At 36.0% G+C, this 21435-nt stretch overlaps 2 protein-coding genes across 2 annotated transcripts; one reads left to right on the top strand and one right to left on the bottom strand.

The window, feature by feature from the left end:
- Positions 1-10903: 10903 nt before the first annotated feature.
- Fsbp (fibrinogen silencer binding protein) lies at positions 10904-11987 on the bottom strand. Its single transcript, XM_012517100.2, is given in 4 exon segments — positions 10904-11282; positions 11285-11343; positions 11345-11612; positions 11615-11987. Coding segments are annotated over 4 exon segments (840 nt in total). The 3' UTR covers positions 10904-11142.
- A 107-nt stretch (positions 11988-12094) lies between these two features.
- Positions 12095-13054, top strand: LOC101565298 (olfactory receptor 51F1-like). The gene has a single exon (XM_004641977.1). It carries the CDS (start codon positions 12095-12097, stop codon positions 13052-13054), a length of 960 nt encoding a protein of 319 aa, XP_004642034.1.
- Positions 13055-21435: the final 8381 nt, after the last annotated feature.

The following is a 21435-nucleotide window of genomic DNA, read 5'->3' as shown; positions in this document are numbered from 1 at the left end:
ACAAGAACAATAAGACCAATAGAGGGAAAGACAAAACTGAAACACTATGAAACACTCATTGATGAAAAAATTTCTTTGTGTTTTATTTTATATATTGCAGGGGACTGGGGAGATAGCTCAGCAGAATAAGCACCTTCCTGGCAAGAGCAGGGTCCTGAGTTGAATCCCCAGTACCACAAAAAATTAAAATTAAAAAATTGCAGAAAAATTTTTTCTTTATGCCAAGGTATAGCTCACTGACTTTAGGAGCATAAAATCATTTCTGGAATTAAAGTATATAATATTAATTTTGCCTATTATAATTTTTCCCAAAAGGTAATAAATTTAATAAAACCATGGTAGATAGGTAAACAATAAATTATTAAAATTTTAATAATTATGTGCACACAAGGCTTATCTGATTCCTCTAGGGCAGTGATGACAAATCTATGGAACACATGCTATTGTCTTTTTCTCTTAACACAAAAAATGAGAAAGGAAGGAAAAATGGAAATGGATATTTTGTCAATAGGGAAGGGGAGTGAGGCTGAGGGAGGAAGGAATCAGGAAAAAAAAGAATCAAGATATATCCTCTACAGGTACAAATTCCCTACTATGTGATCAGAATGTATATCTAAAATGTACCAGGAAACTTCATTAATTTTTTTTAAAAATTAGGATATGAGTTTTTTTTTTCTAAACTAAAACTGAATATTCAGATTTAATTGCCATTTTGGCACTTTTCAATAAATAAATGGGTTTGGGGTTGCAATTTGGGTATTTGGTCCCTAAGAGGTTTGCCATCACTGCTCTAGGGAATCCTGCTATGCCTTTCTCACTCTTACTTCCCCCAGGAGAAGGTCCATAGTTTTCTCTTTCTTTTCTATCATCAAAATCTTACATATGTGGGATCTCGAGTGATAGCTCGGTGGTCTGAGAACCTGCCTGGAAAGAGTTAGGACCCAAGTTTAATCCCCAGTACTACATGCACTGCAAGCTCAGAAACCAAGTGTGGTGGCACACTCTTGTAATCCTCGCACTGGAGAGGCTGATAGAGGAGAATCACTATGAGTCTGAACTGCAAAGTAAGTCTCTATATCCAATGAATAAATAAATAAATAAAATTTTTAAAAGATCTTACATATTTGGTCTTCTTACCATTTCTTCCTTGATATATTAAATATTTGTACATATAGCTTAAAATGGATCTGTAAAGAAATTTCTACCTTTTTCAACTTATGTTAGAAAACAAGAGAAACATCTCACTTAATTAAACTACTACATAATTTGGAAAAAAAAGAAAATAAAAATCATTAGAGGGTCTAAGAAATTTAAAGGAAAAATGCAATGAATTATAATAAAGGAAAAAACAAGGTCAAGAATGACGAGATATTGCAAGAGCTACAGAAACTTTTAAAGAAATAAGAGGGGATAATTTTTAAATCTTAAGACTTGTTTTTGGAAGATTGATATAAAATGCAGGAAGGTTCAAAAATGCAGCATAAAACAATAATGAAAGAAAAAGAAAGTCTCAAGGATGGGAAGAGGCAGGGAAGGACATGGAAGGGAAGAAAATGGAAGGGCAGGGAAGGGGAGGGAGGGGAGGAAAAAGGGAGGAAGAGGAAGGTAGGAGAGGAGAAGGGAGGGGAGGGGAGGGAAAGGATTAGGGAAAAGAAGAACCAAGACATATAGACAGGCATCAATTCCATATGATGAATGTGATCATTATGTATACCTAAATTGTACCAATACACTTAATAAAAAGTAAAGCACATGGGTTAAAATCATGAAATTTGTAGCCATACAAACCTGAGTTACAGGCAGACTTCTATAAATTCCTTAATTCCTCAGACCTCAGTTTGCTAATCAACAGCACAGAGGAAATATATGGTACCAACCTTATAGGGTTTCTGTGAGAATTTGTGAAAGAATCCATGTAATAAACTCCAGACCCTAAATGCATTCAAATGTTTTGTCAATGAACTCTTCACTATGTATTGGAAGAATGATTAATTTAACAAAATACATAAGTGTATAAATATTTTCATTAATTCTGTTTGTAAAATATAGTAAAACTTAAATAAATATTTTTAAAACTCCAAATTACCTATAAACTTTTAAACTGGTGAATGTTTGCCAAGATCTCTGACATAATTTTCTGTAAGAATTTGTGGAGCTGACCAAATAGATCAGTGGATTAAAGCACCTGCAAGCAGGCACAGGGGCCGGGGTTTCAATTCCCTGGGCCTGCCGTGCTGGGCCTGCCCCTAGAACATGCTGAGATTGCAATTGAGACTGGGCGTGGTGCTGCACGCATGTAATCCCAGCACTTGGGAGGCTGTAAACAGGAGCACTCCATAGATCCTTCCCTAAAATACAGAAAGAAAGAAAAAACAATTTGTTTTATACTTTCAAATAACAAACAGAAAAAAAAATAAATTTAAGGTGTTCCACTTTTAAAATAATTCAAACATTGAAAATCTGTGAGTAAGTTTAACAGAGTATATAGGACACCTCTTCCCTGAAAACTATAAAAACTAAAACTAAAGAAATACTAAATAAATGGCAAAGCAAACCATTTTTCTAAGCACAGTGATTCAATATTTAAAGTGTTATAAAATAATCTCCTAAAGTTTATAGATTCCGTGCAAGTCCACGGGACTTCAAAATTTCTATGAGGACACAGGAGTGGACATGCACATGCACATGTGCACACACACACACACACACACACACACATGCCTGTTATCAAGTCAATTCTAAAATTCATAATGAAAATATAAGGACAAAGTTTAAGTCGTATTCTGCATAATGTCACATGGTAACTTTCTACAAAACTCTATAATTAGAATAACATATTTGCACCAGGAATTAGACAAATGGGCTAATGGAGCACAACAGAGTCTAAAACAGACACTCCACACATGTGGACACTGTGTTTATAATAAACAGGGAAGCATACAACTGTAAAGATGGCTTCAGGCACGAAATTCACCCAGTTCATTGTATACTTATATGCGGAGATAAAGTTGCCCTTTAACACCACGAGCTAAATTTCATTTCAAATGAATTGGTGTAAAGGTTAGCAAGTGTTCTGGTTGATGCATTGCATCAACTTAAGGAGTCTGAAAGCTTAACTAAGTGACTCTTCGTGCTGGGGAAAAAGGACATGCCTTATCTGTAGGATGTTGTCCATTGTGTCACCTAAAATGTTATAATAGATCAACTAAGTGACTCAGTAGGAGGAGGCCAGCATCTGTACTTTGTATTCCTCAAGGCTGTGCAAGAGGAGGGCACACAGGTGGTATGAGTGCTGCACACACACATACCCCTGGGTGGTGGGCACGCAACCTGCTCAGAATATAAGGGAGGGAACCAGGCTTGCTATGCCCCCATCTGTGCTCTTGCTGCTTTGGCTGTCTTCGGTCACCTTGGACTGTTGTCCCTGTGCCATGATACTGTCCCTTGGAGCTAGCTGATTCCGGACTAAAACTTCCACATATTGTGACATAAATAAACTTCTCCTTCCTTAATTTTGGGTGTTGGGTATTTTATCTCAGCAAAGAGCAAGAAGGAACTAAGATAACAATAAAAAATAAGCTTCTACAGATAACATAGCAGGATATATTCAAGTTTTTGGAGAAAGTGACTATTTCTTAAGTGGAAGTATTAAAGCATTAAATATTAGGAAAAATAGAAAAATGAGAGGAAATTGTTTCTCAAAGTATTTTTCAACATAAATACCGAAAGGATGATTTATATTTCCTACAACAAAGAAGGTTCCAAAACATAATAAGAAAAGCACATCAATATCAGCATAAGGAAAAGCTTACAACAAGTACTTCACAAGGAACTATTCTTAAAGTTTCATTAATTATATCAACATGTATACATAATTAATTAGGAAAATAAAAAATGATAAAAGCAGATAGACTATAAATCTATAGGAATGGCTAATATTAAAACTATTGATAAAGCAAGCGCCAGCCAGATAGCTCAGTGGACTAAAGTGCCTGTTTAGGCAGAGCACAGCGGCTGGTTCAATCCCTGCCCTGCCACACCAGATCCCCGCCCTGCAGAGGCGGGGGTGCCAGCCCCACCCCTGAGGCATGCTGAGACATGGATTGAGACTGGGCATGGTGGCATGCGCCTGCAATCCCAGTGCTTGGGAGGCTGAAAACAGGAGAATCACTACGAGTCCAATCTCCATAGTGAGACACAGTAGACCCTGTCCTAAATGCATAAATAAATAAATAAACAAAAATATTGATAAAGTAATCATGAATTGATAAGACAGAGTAAATAAAATAGAGAACTGTATGGCCTGAAAAACCCTGAAATACTTATTATCTGGGTCCTTAGAAAAAAGCAAGAACTTACTAATCTTTTCTGTATCATTAGCTGAGTTACAGTCATGTGCAATAAATCATTGAACAGTACACTAAAGAAATACATCTTTCACTGAACAGAATTTACTTTCCATTAAAACTTTATTCATAATTTATTGAACCACTATGTGTTTTCCATGTACCCAAATGTGCTCAAAGGGAAAAAGTACAGTTTTTGTCCTCAACAGCTTCAAAATCCCTGTAAATAATCATAACAGATCACTTGGGCAGGATTAAATATCAGTCTGTGTATTAGTGTTTCTATGCCCATTATGAACCAGAGATCCTAAAATATCAAGAAACTCTGGGGGCCAGGGAGATGGTTTAGTAGAATAAGCATTTCCCTGGCAAGCACAAGGGCCTGAGTTCAATCCCCAGTTCTGCAAAAGAAAAAAAAGAAAAGAAAAAGAAAAAGAAATGCTGAAAATATCCCTTTAAATAATACCATAAATAACCCAAATATTTTGTCTCAGAATCTGTAAGTCAAAAGTCTACTACTGTTTAACTGAGTCCTCTACAAAACATCTTTTAAACTTCAACTGGAAAAGGATATCCTTCCAAACCCACATAGTTATTATTAGCAAGATTCAATTAATTTCCGGCAGAGGCTGAGTTAAAGAATTCAGTTCCTTCCTGGATATTGACCCAAGAAGCCATAAGTATTCTTTGACTGATCACTGGCTGGACTTCGCCCTCATATCCTGAGGCAACATAAAATGCTGCCCAACCTGACTGCCTGCTTCATGGAAACCTTCATCAGGTAAATGATATCCTATCACCTTTGCCACATTCCGTTGGCTGCAAGAAAGTCACAGGTCCTGTTGGTCCTAGCTACACTGTGAGAGTGAGGAATACACAAAATCTTGGGTACATGGAAGAATGGGTAATTGGAAGCTAGTCTATTATACTACAAACTGACTATCACAGCAGGATTTGCATAAAGTCTGCCTAGATCATGAGCCCATAGATGACAATAATGGAGAAATTTTTCATTCTTTTACACTGATTCAAAATTTGCAAAATTTGTGTTTACTCAAAATTAATTTTTGGCTTGAATATCAGTCCAAATATTTATTGGGAGTCTTATGTACTTCAAATTGAAAATCTTTTGTTGAAATTTCTTGTGAGCCAAATAGCTCAGCAGACAAAAGCACCTGCAAGTAGGCACAGGGGCCAGGGGTTCAATCCCCAGGCCTGCTGTGCTGGCCCCACCCCCAGGGTGCTCTGAGAGGGCAACTGAGACTAGGCTTGGTGGCGCGCACCTATGATCCCAGTACTTTCTGTTGTTGAAATTTCTTGAATAATTCTTAAGTCTCAATAAGTTCAGTACACATTCAATTCAGTTCAATGCACAATAAATATCTTTGATGTGAGTTTAATGGAATGCATAGATATGTAAGCATCAATAAACATGGGTAACTAACTGTATATGTTTGATTTGGTCTCTTTCACTTTGTAGTCAATGTCCCTGTAGAAAATTAGTCATGAGTTAATAATTTAAAACCTGAGACTGCACAGCCTTGCCCTGTATTTGTTTTTTGCTTATTTGTTTTTTGATCAGCTCAGCCAACACTGAGGGTGGGACTGGTTCAGCTTGTGGTATCCCGGGGATCAAACCACATTTCCCTGAAGTCCCCTGGGCCTGCCTAAGTTTGCCTCAGCAGGAGCTTTAGACTCCTGAGCTATCTCGCTGGCCCCTGTATTTGTAATTAGAGAGTAATTTGGGATTCTCTTTGTCCACAGCCACAGGAGGGCCATGTTGTAATGATGAGCACATGGCTTAATTCCAACAAGCGATAAAGCCCAGAGCTCCAGAGCTGCACACTGTTCCATCTCTGCTGGAAATGGCATGAAAGGCTCTGCTTTCCACATAAAACTGGTAAGACAGTGGAGAAAATGTTTACTGCTTTGACTTTAAGCTTGAGCATTACCTATTCAAAAATGCTCAAATAGATTTAGAGAAAAGTAAGATAATTCTAGGCTCTTCTGTGTCCTTGGAGAAACATTTAACATTATCTAATCATTTAAGGTTAATATTCTACTGGTTTTTCTTGAAATAGAATAAATAACCATGAAACTAAAGATTTATTATTGAAAATAAGCATAAAAGTACAGCAACTCTGCATTTATAAAGAAGCACTTAATCCCATACAGCAAATTTCACATACTGCCATTTAGTATTATATGAGCTTAATTGAAAAACATTAAAATTGAAAGTGACATTGCTATTATTCAGTTTTAAGTCTTGCTATAATTTATGTTAATAATGTAAGTTTACTACTTAAGATTGCTTTTAGAATTTTAATGGAACAAGGCTATACAGTATGTCCATATCTACATCTCAGTTCTCATCTATTCAAAACCTGTATGTCATCTTCAAGTCAGAAACCCTCACTCAACATTTTTTCAATAGCAGTAACTATCTTCCTTTTCATTCGAAGAGAGAATGGGAGACATTGGGTGATAATTCTGTGACATAATTCTCCACCAAGCTATCCATTTGATCTTCGGTATCAATGAAAATGATAGTCCTTATCCTTTTGAGAGATAATTAAGATGCTGACTTACATTTAATCACCTAATACTTTGTTAAGGATCTTTACATATCTATCAATTAATCCCTTTCAATGCATATTTTCAATCTCTATGGACATTGTTCATATTTGGTTGATAAATCTATTCATTTCTGTAAGTTTTTGACCTTTCAGATATCTTCCATTCACCCTCCTCCTTCTTTAATCATGGTTTATTTCTCTTCTTGATTTCACACCCAAGTTTCGGGAACTAAAATGTACAGTTTATCCACTAATTTTCCATTCATTCTCCAAGCCACTGTCACAGCTTGTCAGTTTTAACCCCTAAAACTTACCTGCTTGTTCCAGGTTCAGTAACAAATCTAAGTCATACCTGAATTTTTTAATCTTATGATCTTGGCTCAAGCCCTTGGACACTGTCATTCATGCAAAACCCAGTCACAATCTTTTGGGTTCTATGGTTCCCATAAAGTTTCCTGTTCTCTTTTTTTACTGGATATAGTCATTTCCAAAAATTTCTAGAGTTCTGTCTTCATTGGTTTCACAAATCTATTTTCTAAAGTATTTCTCCCATATTATTTAATTAAAAGGATACATAAGCAAAAATTTCTTTTACTGGCAAAAATATAGACTCATTTCTAGAAATTCACGCATCTAGGACAACCACAAACACAAGTGAGTTTCTCTTATTCCTTTCACAAAAAACATATTCAAAATTGAATGCACTGATTTTTATCTAGCCTTATACAGAGAATCTGGTAGAACTTAAATGTATAACAATATAAAATAGTTATCAGAATGTGCAAAACTAATATAAAATATTTTTCTTAGGTTTAAGAATTAAAAGCTTTATAAATCTGCTAAATGTCCCTAACTATGGCTGGAAAATGAATATCAGAATTTAATTTAGAGTTTAAATGACAAAGACCTTATCCGTTTCCTTGGAAAATTATCTTCTCAAAACTAACTAAATATTTTTGTATAACACTATTATTTGTTACTTTTTTCGTTATATAAAATCAAAATATTTTATTTTATTTCAAGAAGTTGTCATTTTTTAGAAATGAAGGGTTTTTAAGAACGTCATTATAAATCATCCTTTGTTTAGAAAATGTAATTCATGACAATAACATTCATTTATGTTCATATCTGTAAGAAATGGGAAGGTGGCATAAGTACCCTAACCTTTTAGGTTAATGATCTTTTGACTTTATTTTTTTCAAATTTAAAATACTTCTACAGAATTAAGTCTACAATAAAAATAAAATCACTCTATTTTCCTAGCATTACATTTTGTATATAAGTTAACAAACAGGTTTCTATGGTATACAAGATGTCTGAAAGTGTCAATGTATATTCCATTGTTCCTACCTAAATTTCCTCCACTATATTCCCCTTACAGGGTCCTCAGAAAAAACTACGAGTCAGTAAGTAGTCTCAAAACTCAAAATCTTAGTATTTTTTTTTAAAGGAACAGCGAGGTATTGTGGCACATGCTTTAATCCTAGCACTCAGGTTGAGGCTGGGGGATTGCCATGAGTTCAAGACCAGCCTGGGTTACAAAGTGAGTTCAAAGACTAGCTGAACCACATAGCAAATCTCTGCATAAATAAACAAATTAATTGATTAATTAATGGGAATATTTAACTCAGAATTTCCCTCGCATGCTCTGCAAAATAATAAACAGACTTTAAAAAGGATTCTTTTGGCAAATTAGTAATTTCTTTAACCAAAATTTCCCATAAATAGTGCTATTGTAATCATGGTTGCATGAGTGGTCAAGGAATGGAACAGAATTATATTCATTTAAACTTTTGCCAGTTAAAATTAGCAAGATTGGCTCAGAAAACCACTACTGCAAATACTGCAATGAATGTAATTCTGGTGTCTAAAAACAAGTAGGAATAGGGTTTTTTTATACACAACCTAAGCTAATAAATAGGACATCTGAAATAACCAAAGATATAGTAAGCTTGAACAATGTGGGATTAAAAATAGCTGCAACAAATTATGTTTATACTATTTTATGAGCAGCAGAGGACTTTTCAAAGGCAACTCTGTACATAAATTTTCTACCTTTCACAATGATTTCAGAACCAAACAATCAAAAAGATATATGTACTTTTTGAACACAGAACTATTTTCTACAAATATCTCACAGAATATTACACAATACACACTCTGGAAAACTGACTTCACTGTACAAAGTAAACACTCAAGTTGAATATTATCAATTTTAAGTGGCAGCACTCTGAAATTATGATTTAAATTTTGTATAGTAATTTGCTTTCAATAATTTGAAAAAGTTAAAGCTTTCTAGCATAAAGATGTATTTACTAGAATCATATAATAAAAATATTACCTCAAATTAAAAGATTCATTATACTCAAAGTTATGGGTCAAATTGAAGAGATAAAGTTGTCAAAATAATATTTCAAGACATTTTTGTAACATAAAACCTAATTCTAACAGCAGATATAAAATGCTCTATTAATTTAACCAATGAAATTAAGCAATCTACAGGCTAAAATAGCACCCATGACAATTTCATTTTTTTTCTGTTTCCATAGCCATAACCTAAATGCAACTCTCACACTCTTTGTAAAAACCAGCTGTAATCATGCTCCATAATCAAAACCATCAGTGGCTACCTATCATACACTCATTTGTCTGACTCCTTAAAATCAGGACTTAATGTCATCTATAATCTGGCATCAACCAACCTCAAAATTTGTATCTCTCGGTTCACATTCATTTTGCTTTTCAACAAAAATTTTGGAGCTTCTAGCATGATTTAGGCAGCATAGTAAATTCTGAATTACTCGGCAGCATTGCTTTCAAAGGTTAGCTAGCTTAAGTATCTCTGAAAGGAGACAAGGTCCCATCTCCAGAGCTTGTGATTCAACTGGATGGTGTGATTTCTAACTCTTTTTCAAGTGCTGCTGCTGCTGCTGTTGCTCCAGATCTATACTGGAAACATTGCTCCACTCATATATGTACATAAGCATGTATATTAGTACATATGCATATATAACTATTAAATATACACATACACTGTAGGAGCTTTAATAATATATCTGCTCTAATTTTGCAAGATAATAAAGAGAGGCGAGTCAGGTGTGGTAGTGCGTGTCTATAATCCCAGCACTCTTGGGCTGAGAAAGGATTACCTCAAGTTGGAGGCTTACCTGGGCTACACAGTGAACTCAAAGTTTAAACTGCACTGTGACACTCTGTCTCAAAATGTAAATAAATAACTAAAGGAGAGATAGGCTAATGATACAATTCCCTTGACTTTATAACCTAACAATCTATAAAACAATTTAAATGAAATAAATTCTAATTTCAATTTGGAGAATGCTTTAATGGACTAATCCTTCTTTACAACAAATGGGGAGAAAAACTGACCAAAAAAATATTGGTGTCCTTGTTCTACCATACTTTTGTTACCGCAAGTTCCTCTGGGACTTCAGTTCCATTACTTCTAAACTGAAAAGAGAAAAAGACTTTTCCAGACATCTTCCACCTTAAAAATCCAAACCTCAATCCTTCAAAAAATAAAAGCAATAAAAAAAGTCCACACAGATTTAGCTTCTTGCTTGGGCTAATTTAAAACCTATAATCCCAAAACTCACAAAGCTGAAACACAAGAATCTAACTTTGAGGCCAATGTCATAAGCTCAAAGTAAGTTCAAGGCCAGCCTTGGCTACATAGCGAGGTCTCAAAAAAAAAAAAAAAACTAAAACAAAAAATTTTAGGAACAGGGATATAGTTCAGCAGCATAAAAGCCTGCCTGGCAAGTGCTAGGTCCCAACTTCAATCTTTAGTACAAAAAAGAAAAAAAAAAAGAAAGAAAAGAAAAAATATTAATTAGTTTTCAAAGTTCTAAGTAAAAATAGTGAAGACTCACAACTTTCAAAGAAATTGCACATTTGTACGCAAACTTGTGTATATTCTAATGATGAAAATTTAAAATCTCTTGTAAGATTATCTATCTTAGGAAAAAAAGAGGAAAGACAATGAAAAATATTACCACAGAGATCAATCACTAAGTCTGAATATCTAAAAAGAATATTAAATTTAAAAATCATGTCAAAATTCAAAAGGAAAATCATGACAAAATTATTCACAATAGATATCAGCATTATTTAAGAACATGCATTCTGCTTTAGGATAATCCCAAATTAAAGTATATTTGGCCAAAACTGAAATTATCTAATTGTAAGATTGCAAAACAAACTTAGTGACTAAAATATTCAGGTAGATCGTGTCACAAGCGAATTGCTCTCAGCTTCTCCACCTCAATTTTTGTTCCTAGTAGCTCTTCCTCTAGCTGCTGCCTTCTTTTCAGTCCATCCCTCTTCTAAACATATAATCCAATTTTTTATTTTCTAAAATTATCTGATGCTCTTCTTTCAACATTTGCAGGATCTGAGTATCCTGACAATGACCTAATGTGTGCTCCACTCTCATGATGAAAACAATTATCTCTCCTTGGAAGAGAAGATGGAGATCATGTCATTCTAATATCAACAGAGGAAAGTGATAGTGACAAAGATCTTTCCATAACATGTATTAATTCATGTTCTTCTCTTTGCTCTAAAGTATTACTAGGTTGAGGATTTAAAACCAGTGGAGGAGGTGGTTTAATATCTTCTTCTTGCTTTACATCCACTGTAATAACAACAGGATGGTGATCCAACATTATCTATTATGTATGTGGTTCCTGTCTTTTATCAGGCAAAAACTGGAAATCCGGGGAATCATCTCCATAACTTTCTTAGTTGGCTAGGAAATATTGCTTTCAAAATCTGACTGGGCCTCCTTCTGCTGCAATAGCTCCTGTTTGGCATATTCTTTGAGCCTTTTGTAAAGAGTTTACAGTCTCTGCACTGTTCGAGGAGGGCAGTCTACTCCAATTGCATTATAGTTAACTGCTATGATATCCCAGCATCTGTTCTTTTCCACTATTACTGAATGTTTATTGGTGTGTTCTTCAAGAATTTTCATGTATGGCTTCCCAAGCTTTAGTGAATCAAGCTTTTCAGATAAGGTAAAATGGAAAGATCTAGCTTTTCTTACCATTGTTCTTTTCAAATTAAGTAGGCAGTATCTGAAAACACCATGCAGCTTTCAGCTCTGCTCAGCTCTTTTCCATTTGCTTTTACAGGAGGTTAAAGTTGTGAAAACAAATGCTGCAAATCCAGGACAACATGAAGCTCCTAAGCAACTTGACATCTACATCTCCAACCTTCTTGCTGACTGCCATTCCTGGCCTCCAGTCTGCCCATGCCTGGATCTCCATTCTGTTCTGTTCTCTTTATGCCGTTACCCTCTCTGGAAACAGCTTGATCCTCTTCCTCATCACCACCCAGCACACTCTCCATGAGCCCATGTATTATTTCCTCTCCATGCTTTCAGCCACGGATCTGGGCCTGACGGTTTCTACGATGTCAACAACTTTGGGTATACTGTGGTTTGAGGCCAGAGAAATCAGTTTAGATGCCTGCATCATCCAGATGTTTTTCCTTCATGGATTCACCTTCATGGAATCTGGGGTGCTAGTGGCAATGGCTTTTGACCGCTATGTGGCAGTCTGTAACCCTCTCAGATATACTGCAATTCTCACTAATTTCAGAATCACTCAGATGGGTCTCCTGATGATTTTACGTACTGTAGTCTTAATATTACCACTACTTTTGCTCCTTAAGCCTGTCTCTTTCTGCAGAATGAATGTCCTTTCTCACTCCTACTGTTATCATCCAGATGTGATTAAATTAGCATGTTCAGACACTCGAGCAAATAGCATCTGTGGGTTAGTTGACCTTGTCTTTACCACAGGGATGGACACCCCATGCATCATCCTGTCTTATGTCTTAATTATTCACTCTGTCCTCAACATCACCTCTCCAGACGAACAGCTCAAGGTGTTCAGCACCTGTGTCTCCCATATAGGGGCGGTTGCTATATTCTACATCCCCATGATAAGCCTGTCTTTGGTTCATCGCTATGCTCACTCAATTCCCAAAGTGGTCCACTCAATGATGGCCAATGTATACCTGCTTTTGCCACCCGTGCTCAACCCCGTCATCTATAGTGTAAAAACAAAACAGATCCGCAGGGCTATACTTAGTCTGCTCCTTACAAAATAAACAGAATAAACCTGAAAAAAACATGATGTAGGTAATAATTTACTGTATTAAATAAAAACTATTAGGTTAATGTCACATTTTTCACCTATTCCACAGTATTTCATAAATGTTTTTCTGTGTTTATTTATAAACTGAAAGTATAATATGCAACCCAAGACTTTTATAGTTTAGTAAAGAAAATAGGAAAAATATAACTATTAAATAATGAAAGCAATACAAGAAATAATTTTCCTATTAATGCTGTGTTTTATTGCCTGCTTTTTTTTCTTTTAAATTTTATATATTTGGTACAGGGTCTCACCACACAGCTTAGACTAGTAGTGATTCTCCCATCTCAGCCTCTCCAGAGCTAGGATCACAGTTGTGCACCATCAGGCCTGGTTTTGTTGGCCAGCTCAACACATCTGGACAAGGCCTACATGACATGTGGTACCAGGGATCAAACCCAGATCGTTGCACTTTCCAGGCAGGCACTTAGACCACTGAGCTATCTCCATGACCCTATTACCTGCTTTAAGACTTACTTCACTTATTCTTCAAAATGTGACGAAGACACATATAATATCAATACTTACATTTTAGTTTTGAAGAAACTGTAGTTTACAGATATTTAGACCATCGAAGGAGATGCAACTAACATTAGTCAAACAAGATTTTAACCCAGGCTTCCTGTATCTTGGTCCCCATATTCTTCATATCCACAGGAAGCATTAGAATATTGTAGGATCAAAATAAGACCTGGCCCTCCAGGAAATGAAAAGAGAATGGAATAGAAGGAAAGGAAAGGGAAAAGAAGGGGATGGTGTAGTGGTTGATACATTGTGTCAACTTGGCTGGATGACTCACAAGCAGGTTCCCGCCAGTGGGGGTCCCACGCTGGGGCACAACTGGTTCTGCCTCCAAGTGACTCAGCACAAAAAGACCATATAAATGGGCTGAGGAAGGAGTCAATGTTCCACTTCCTCGGAGGATCTTCAGTCTTCTTGTTCTACTTGGACTTCATCGCCTGGCTTGCAGCACAGACCCTTCAGCCTCCAGCTTGGATCCTTGGCCTTCCATCGCAGACTCTTCAGTCTTCTGTTGCAGATCCACTAGCTAATGAATAGAGAGTCGCAGGGAGCACAGCAGTGAGCTTTCGACCTTGGGACTGAATTCTTCAGTCTGGGGTGTATAGACGCTTCCTGGGGTCTGCACGCTTCCTCATCCGACTCTGCAGCTGACTAGCGTAAGCCAATCCTGTAATTCCTCATATTATATCTGTTCCTCTAAGTAAAACCCTGACCAATACAGAGCGGAAGGGAGAGGAGGGGAGAGGAGGGAGGAGGAAGGAAGCGAGAGGAAGGGAGGGGAGAGAAGGGAAGGCAAAAGAAAACTGTAAGCATATGAAGACACAAATACAGCTGTACTTTTGCCTTATACTTATTTGTGTAACAATGTATTAATTCTTCTGGACCAAAAACAAATCTGGTCTAATAGGTAAAAGAAGAAAACTATGATATGTGTTTGTCAAAGCTGCTCTTCTGACTCCACTACCAAAGAAAGGAAGGACTCCTCGACATATTCTGTCCTCAAAGATCAAAAATTGGTCTAGTGAAAAAGGAAATGATATTATGCAACATATTCATCTATTTTCTACTTGTATCTAATATACTCCATATCTAATATAATATACTAGTAGCCAATAGTATAGATAGAAGCAGTAATAAAAATAACACTTAGATGAAACAGTCTTTGCAGACTTCCTGATGTGACCTAGATCTTACAACTAGAGTGCACAGAGTTTAACCATGATACATTCTTGTGATTAATATAGTTGCCTTTGGACCCAACAAGTAGCATTAGCTTCTAGATCTCTAACCCACCTTATCAAATTCAGTCATCCAAGCCACAAAATTGCATTAGCCAGCTCTCTAAAAATCAGCCTTTCTCTCAATATTATTCTCTCTCTACAAGCACACAGAAATTATTGGTTTTGTTTATTTGGAGAACCACAATTAATACATAAATAATAAATAAGGCTGAAAGCTGTCACATTTGTGATATGTAAGGCACTAGTTAGGTTGTTAATATCCATCATGACTAGATGCAAAAGGACAAACTAGAGGCTTCAATGTCTATCACATATAGTTTACAAGTCATTGAATAATATTTATATATATTTATATATATATCATATATATATATATATATATATATATATATATATATATATATATATATTGGGTAGGGCTGGGGATTTGGCTCAACGGTAGTAGAATGCTTGCCTAGAAAGCTGAAAGCCTTGGGTTCAGTCCTTGGCACCAAAAACAAAAAATAAAACCTCCCCAAAAGACAATTCAACCAAAAAAATACAGTAAAATCAAAAAAGACCAAAACCAAACAAGGCAACTATCTGTTTTGGACTTGATCTACCACTTTCAATATCTCCAGGAAACTACTGACTTGCCTACACTGAGCACAGCAGAGTGAAATAGTAGTTTCCTCAAGGAATTTGTGCAGTCCCTGAGGAAAATCATGATATACTGGGGTTTTCTATTAAAATTATCATTCATAAATATTAGAAAGTTTCCATGACTTTACTAATCCTAACACTCAGAAAAGTAACTAAACTGACATCAAAGCTAAGTCAAGGATTTGTTCTCAGACAACTGCTGCTTTTGTTTATAGTAAGATGACCTGATGTTTTTTATCATGAGCTAGTTAACATAGATGAATGAAAGGAAGAATTCCTTGGAAGTGAGGGTGAGGACACTGCAGGTCTGAACCTTCGGCTTTTCTCCTGGACTGTCACTGCTGGAGTCACCACCAGGCCTTCACACCTTGAACAGGAAGACGACTGCTGCTTCTCATTTCTGTCTTCTCGCTTTCAGGAGACTCACACTATTGATTTGTATACCGAATTCTTTTTTTTTTTTTAATATCTTTACTACTGGATCTACAGCGTCTCACCACCCAGATTGGATTCGTAATCATTCTCCTGTTTTCAGCCTCCCAAGAGCTGGGATTACAGGCACTCGCCATCACACCCAGTCTCACAGGCTTGGTACAGCATGCATATCGAACCCGGGGTGCGCTGAGACGCTGACTGAGACTGAGTCATGTTTTCACTAAGTCACTAAATTCCCAGGCTGGGCTCAAATTCTTGGTTCTCCTGCCTCAGCTTTCCAGTGTGCTGGGATGACAGATATGCAGCACTATATCCTACTGTACTGTCATTATTTTAAATTTTGTGCAAATGCAAATTTTTCTTCTCATATAAGAAAAATATAATATGCTTTACTTTATATATAAGGATATAGCTTACATATAAGGATAAAAGTGTTCCTAAAATTATGGTCTCTGAGGTTTACCTACTTGCCTAACCCATAATCAAAAGCAAATAATGAACTAAACCCTTGACTTTATTTTTATCATTAGATGTTTTAGATGTACAACCTGGCCCTTTAAGTCATCCCAAATATATGAGTCATTGAATGTATTTTCTTCTTTCCTGCCCCCTTCTGTACATATACCAACAGTTCTAACAAATCCTTCATTACCTAAATCAACAGTTTTCCAGGACACTCCTAAAAAGCAACTGTCAAGCAAATAGGTCTCTAATAAAATTGAGAAGTAGTACTCATCCATTGTCTCATTCCATTCTACAAATCTCTATTACAGTTGAGTGGTCTTTTTAGTTTTATTAAATTAAATTAATATATAAAATACATTCACATGTTAAATATATTCCATATAATCATCACTCAAAAAATATGGCCTTATAGACTTCTCCTTAACTCTTACATTAAATTGTTCACCAAAGCCAGACCCAAGACTTTGACAAAGGCGGCTTATTTTTGAAAAATATCTAGGAAAGTACAAGTGAAAAAAATGGGAAAGGGAGACTGCCACATGGGAAGGAAGCAAAGGAAGTACACATTAAGGGACATAACCATTCTGGACACCAGCAATTCAGTCTCTGTGAGAACCACTGGAGAAACTGAAGGAGACAGACCTCAGAAGTGTCCCGCGAAGGGCAATGAGCCCAGCCCCTCATGTGTTCTCTCCTGTTTCTAGTGATGGAAAGGTCACCCCTGGGAAGAACCTCCTTCATTCACCAGCTTGTACAAGAACACAGCTGCTAAACTTCTCTGAAGCCAGAGAAAAAGTTCTCAGGAACAGAAGCAGAGAGCAGATGTTGAAGATTCAATGTCCACAGCAAAATGCAATCTATCTTGCTCTATAAGGGTGCTGAGAAACTACAAGACAGAAGGTCTGTGCCATCTGTCTCAATCCACTTCTAGAACCACCCAGACTCGCTGTGTGTCATATTTCCTCCATCTTCAATTACTGTTTTCAGATATGGGCTGGCCACAACCTGTGAGATTTAATATTCAAAGTTTAATGGCAGAAGCCATCATAATGCCTTCAATAGCAGTTGGCCTTAAAGTCATAACTGGTAGTCTCACACTCCTTTCCAATTCTTTCTAAATTCACTTTTCTATGAACCATTTCATAGCTCAGTGTTCTGCCTATTGAAATGATCTAGTTCTTCCCACATGAATAATTTGTCTCTCACATATTTCCCTGCTAGACCATAGCTTCTTTATTGAGCCTTTGGATCCTTTTGTTTCAATAGTTTTATTGAGGTATAATTGATATGCCCACAAAACTGCACATATTTAATATTTGTGATGTAAGATTTAGATATATACATGCATCCATGAAGCCATAAAAATATAGTCCATAATCATATCTATCAAATTCAAAAGCTTTCTTATACTGTATTTTAATTTTGGTTTTTTATTATTTTTTTGGTTGGTTGGTTTTTTTGGCTTTGATATTGTGGTGAGAACATATGATATGAGATCTACCATCTTCATGAAGTATTTAAATCCACAAACAGTATTAACTATAGGCATGATGTAAGGCTCTCTATATATAGCTTATTCATTTCTAATAACTGAAACTTAGTACCTAATGAGTCAGAATTCCCTGTTTCCCCCAGCTTTTCCTTCTATTTTTCAATCATTAAACACCAAGAGTTGTCCCAATATTCCTCCATATTCTATTTGTAATTCTTTCTATTCCTACCATGTAGCAATAAACCAAGTTCATCTTAATCAATAAATTGCAATGAAATTGTAGCTTTTTTATTTTTTTCTAATGTTTTGCTAGTACAAGTGAGGAGAATGGAAGCTTCTTAATGTCAATGCAGGAGACGAGATACGAACACAATAGAGGCCAGACTTTAACCTCCCAAAGCCTCCCTAAGGCAATATGGTCCAAAGGACAGAGAGGGATGTCTGACAAGTAATTGTGGTGATGGTTATGACATCCTTGGGAGAGAACAGACAAGCAGCCAGCAAGGGGATAAGCAACTTTGTCACAAGAAGAAGGCAAAGGAGGAGCAGGAAGCTGGGAGAGATGTCAGACTTTCACATAGGCTTCACTCTCTTCAATTGAGAAAAGAGACAAGGAAGTTTGGTGGGAAGAAGCACCTTATGCTAGTATCACTTATAATTAGTCCAGACCACTGGGGATCTTCAAATAAGTTACCTGAGGAGTCCTGTGTCTTCCAGAGGTGAGCCTGGCTGTCTTTTTCTGGCATGCTCACTCGATGCCTGGAATCAGCTCCTGGAAAATGTGGCTGATGTGGAATGTGATGACAGACTAGGGCATTGGGTCCCCATAAGCTGACATGTGAAGAAAACATTTCAATAGCTATCGTGTCTACCAAATAAGAGGAAACCAGGTAAATAAACACAAGGAGGAGCTACAATATCAAACCTTGAGACAAAAAGAAGCCAGGGTAACTGTAGAGTGCTCAAGAGAAGGTCAACAGAGTACCATTTTCTAGACTCATGTGTTTCCTAGAAGTTTCAGATACTCAAGAAATGGGAAATCGAGGTAAAACATCCATGACACATTTTGTATCCTATTTCCATTTTTTCCACAATTTATAAATCAGTTTCAATATGTTTAGAAAATCTCACGAGAGCACTTCAGTCAGGTATCAAATCTTGAGTGCTGTTCCATCAGGTTGTGTGTATCTTGGTGTCTGAGACTATTACCACAACGTGGGAGACATTTTCTTATTCTGTAGCCCACACAATGAATGAAGAATAATTGCTTAATGATGCATGGTTTAAGGCAATGACGATGACCCTAGGGATGAAACTGGCTAAGCAGAAGAATATTGCAAATTTGAAGTTTTCATTTTAGCAAAACTGCTTAAGGCAAAAGAATCAAAGATTATAAAATCACTGATTATATAATTATAATCACCTGGTTACTTTAACAGAACAATTACATAAAATTAAAGGGCAAGCATATGTTTTAATGTGTCATGTCTTTCCTGCAGGCTAGCAGACAGAACCTGACATTTCAAAGCAAAAAATTAAAAAGTAATCAAGATTTAAAATTAACTTTGTTAGGCATTGGAGTAATAACATTTCCCTTATACATAATTTAAATTTTTCATAAAATTCTCATGTTTATTATATTAGAGAATTATTTGCCTGACACATTTTAGGAATGCCCTTTAATATTAAATACACGGCTCCTAATAATAAATGAAGCTGCCCACAATTAAACTTTAATACTTCTTAATCTCAGACACTCTAGGAGAATCACACAAAAATGCAGAAGAAATTTCAGAATAGTCTATATTAACGTAAGTTTGTTTCTGTGCTCATTGTTCAATATTTTCTTAGAAAAGAATCCATTATTTAAAACTAATATCTCATAATCATACATTTATTTGTTCATTATGTAACGAGTGGTATTTATCAATATCTGCCACTTATAAAAGTAAAAAAAGCATGCTCTTGAAAGATGCATATTGTCATGAAGTACTTTATGCATTCCTACCAAAATAACCCAAATCCATATGCATTTATGAGTATCTCAAATACAGCAAATCCACAACCAAATTAATTTTCTTTCTATTATATATAATTCTTCATAACATAACAAATGATGTAAGGTGATTAAAGCAGCTTTCTTTCTTTGGAGAAACTGAGCCAAGCATGCCTCAGACCACCAACACAACTTTCTGTTTAAATTTCTATTTGATCAGAGCCAAACCTATCTGATCTCTTTTTGTGTTGCCATTTTTTTTTTCAGGACTAATATTTCATTCTCACCCTCATTGTTTTTTTAATCTTTTTCCATAATTTTATTGAGAAACAAATAGAAATGAGACAGTTTCAAATCAAATTGGTAGGACAGTTTCAATAATTAACACATTGCATACTCTCTTCCTAGTGGTTATTTGAATACACAGATACAAAACGGACATTCATCTGTATCCCCTTTTTTGTTTAGTTCCATCATTTGAATATTATAGGTGTGTTAAGTCAACAAATATTCTAAAAGAGTCCAGTAGTCCATAATAGCATTGGGTCTTCCACTTCACTGGTAGTGTCAGAAATTGTTGACCTCAATCCCCTACAGCTCGACATAACAACGTGGCTTTACTTTTTATACTTTGTTTTTATACTTTTCTGCTGGATGGTTAAGACTAAGATAAAGAAAGACCTATGCAACAAGAGTTGTAGCTTTTGGATCTGATAAAGTCAGTCAAATCCCCTCAGGATTTAGCCTGAGATACTGTACCTCAGATTGTAGATCCTTCGTCTGTGTCGGCCATGTGGATGAGTCATGGCCATTGCTTGGCCAATGTGCTCTCTGTGAAAGCCTGAAAGAATGTTTTCTCTCCATGTGACCCTCGCTAAGTACACTCTACATCATCTATCACTTTCCTCTTTGGCCCCATAATATCCTTGATCAGAAAATTAGAACTCCGCGAATGAGATCAGAAGCAACCAACTAAATAAGGCAAACAATTAAACACAAGGGGAAAAGGAATAAATGACAACAGGTAAATAACATGTCAATCGTAAGTCAATACATCTCAATTATAACCATCAATGTAAATGGACTCAATTCACCAATTAAGAGAAATAGACTGGCACAGTGGATTAGGAAACAAAATCCAACAATATGTTGTATATAAGAAACACATTATTTCATAAAGACATTCATAGGCTGAAAGTCAAAGGATGGAAAACAATACTACACACCCAAGCACCTCAGAAAAAAGCAGGGGTAGCAATCTTATTCTCAGACAGTCTCAACTTCAAACTAAGAATGATTAAGCAAAATAAAGAGGGCCACTATATACTGGTTAGGGGAAAAATTAAAGAGGAAGAGGTAACATTCATAAATATGTATGCACCAAACACAGGAGCACTCAACTATATAAAGCAAATCTTAATGGACATGAAAAATCTAATATCCAATACCACAATTTTAACAGGAGACCTTAACACCCCCTTATCCCAAAAAATAGGTCAACCAGACAAAACATTAACAAAGAAATAACAGAACTAAACCAG

Source organism: Octodon degus, unplaced genomic scaffold, assembly GCF_000260255.1.
Source record: "Octodon degus isolate 3935 unplaced genomic scaffold, OctDeg1.0 scaffold00146, whole genome shotgun sequence".
Classification (NCBI taxonomy): domain Eukaryota; kingdom Metazoa; phylum Chordata; class Mammalia; order Rodentia; family Octodontidae; genus Octodon; species Octodon degus.
Note: the sequence above shows the minus strand (reverse complement) of the source record. Positions and strands in the feature narration are given on the sequence as shown.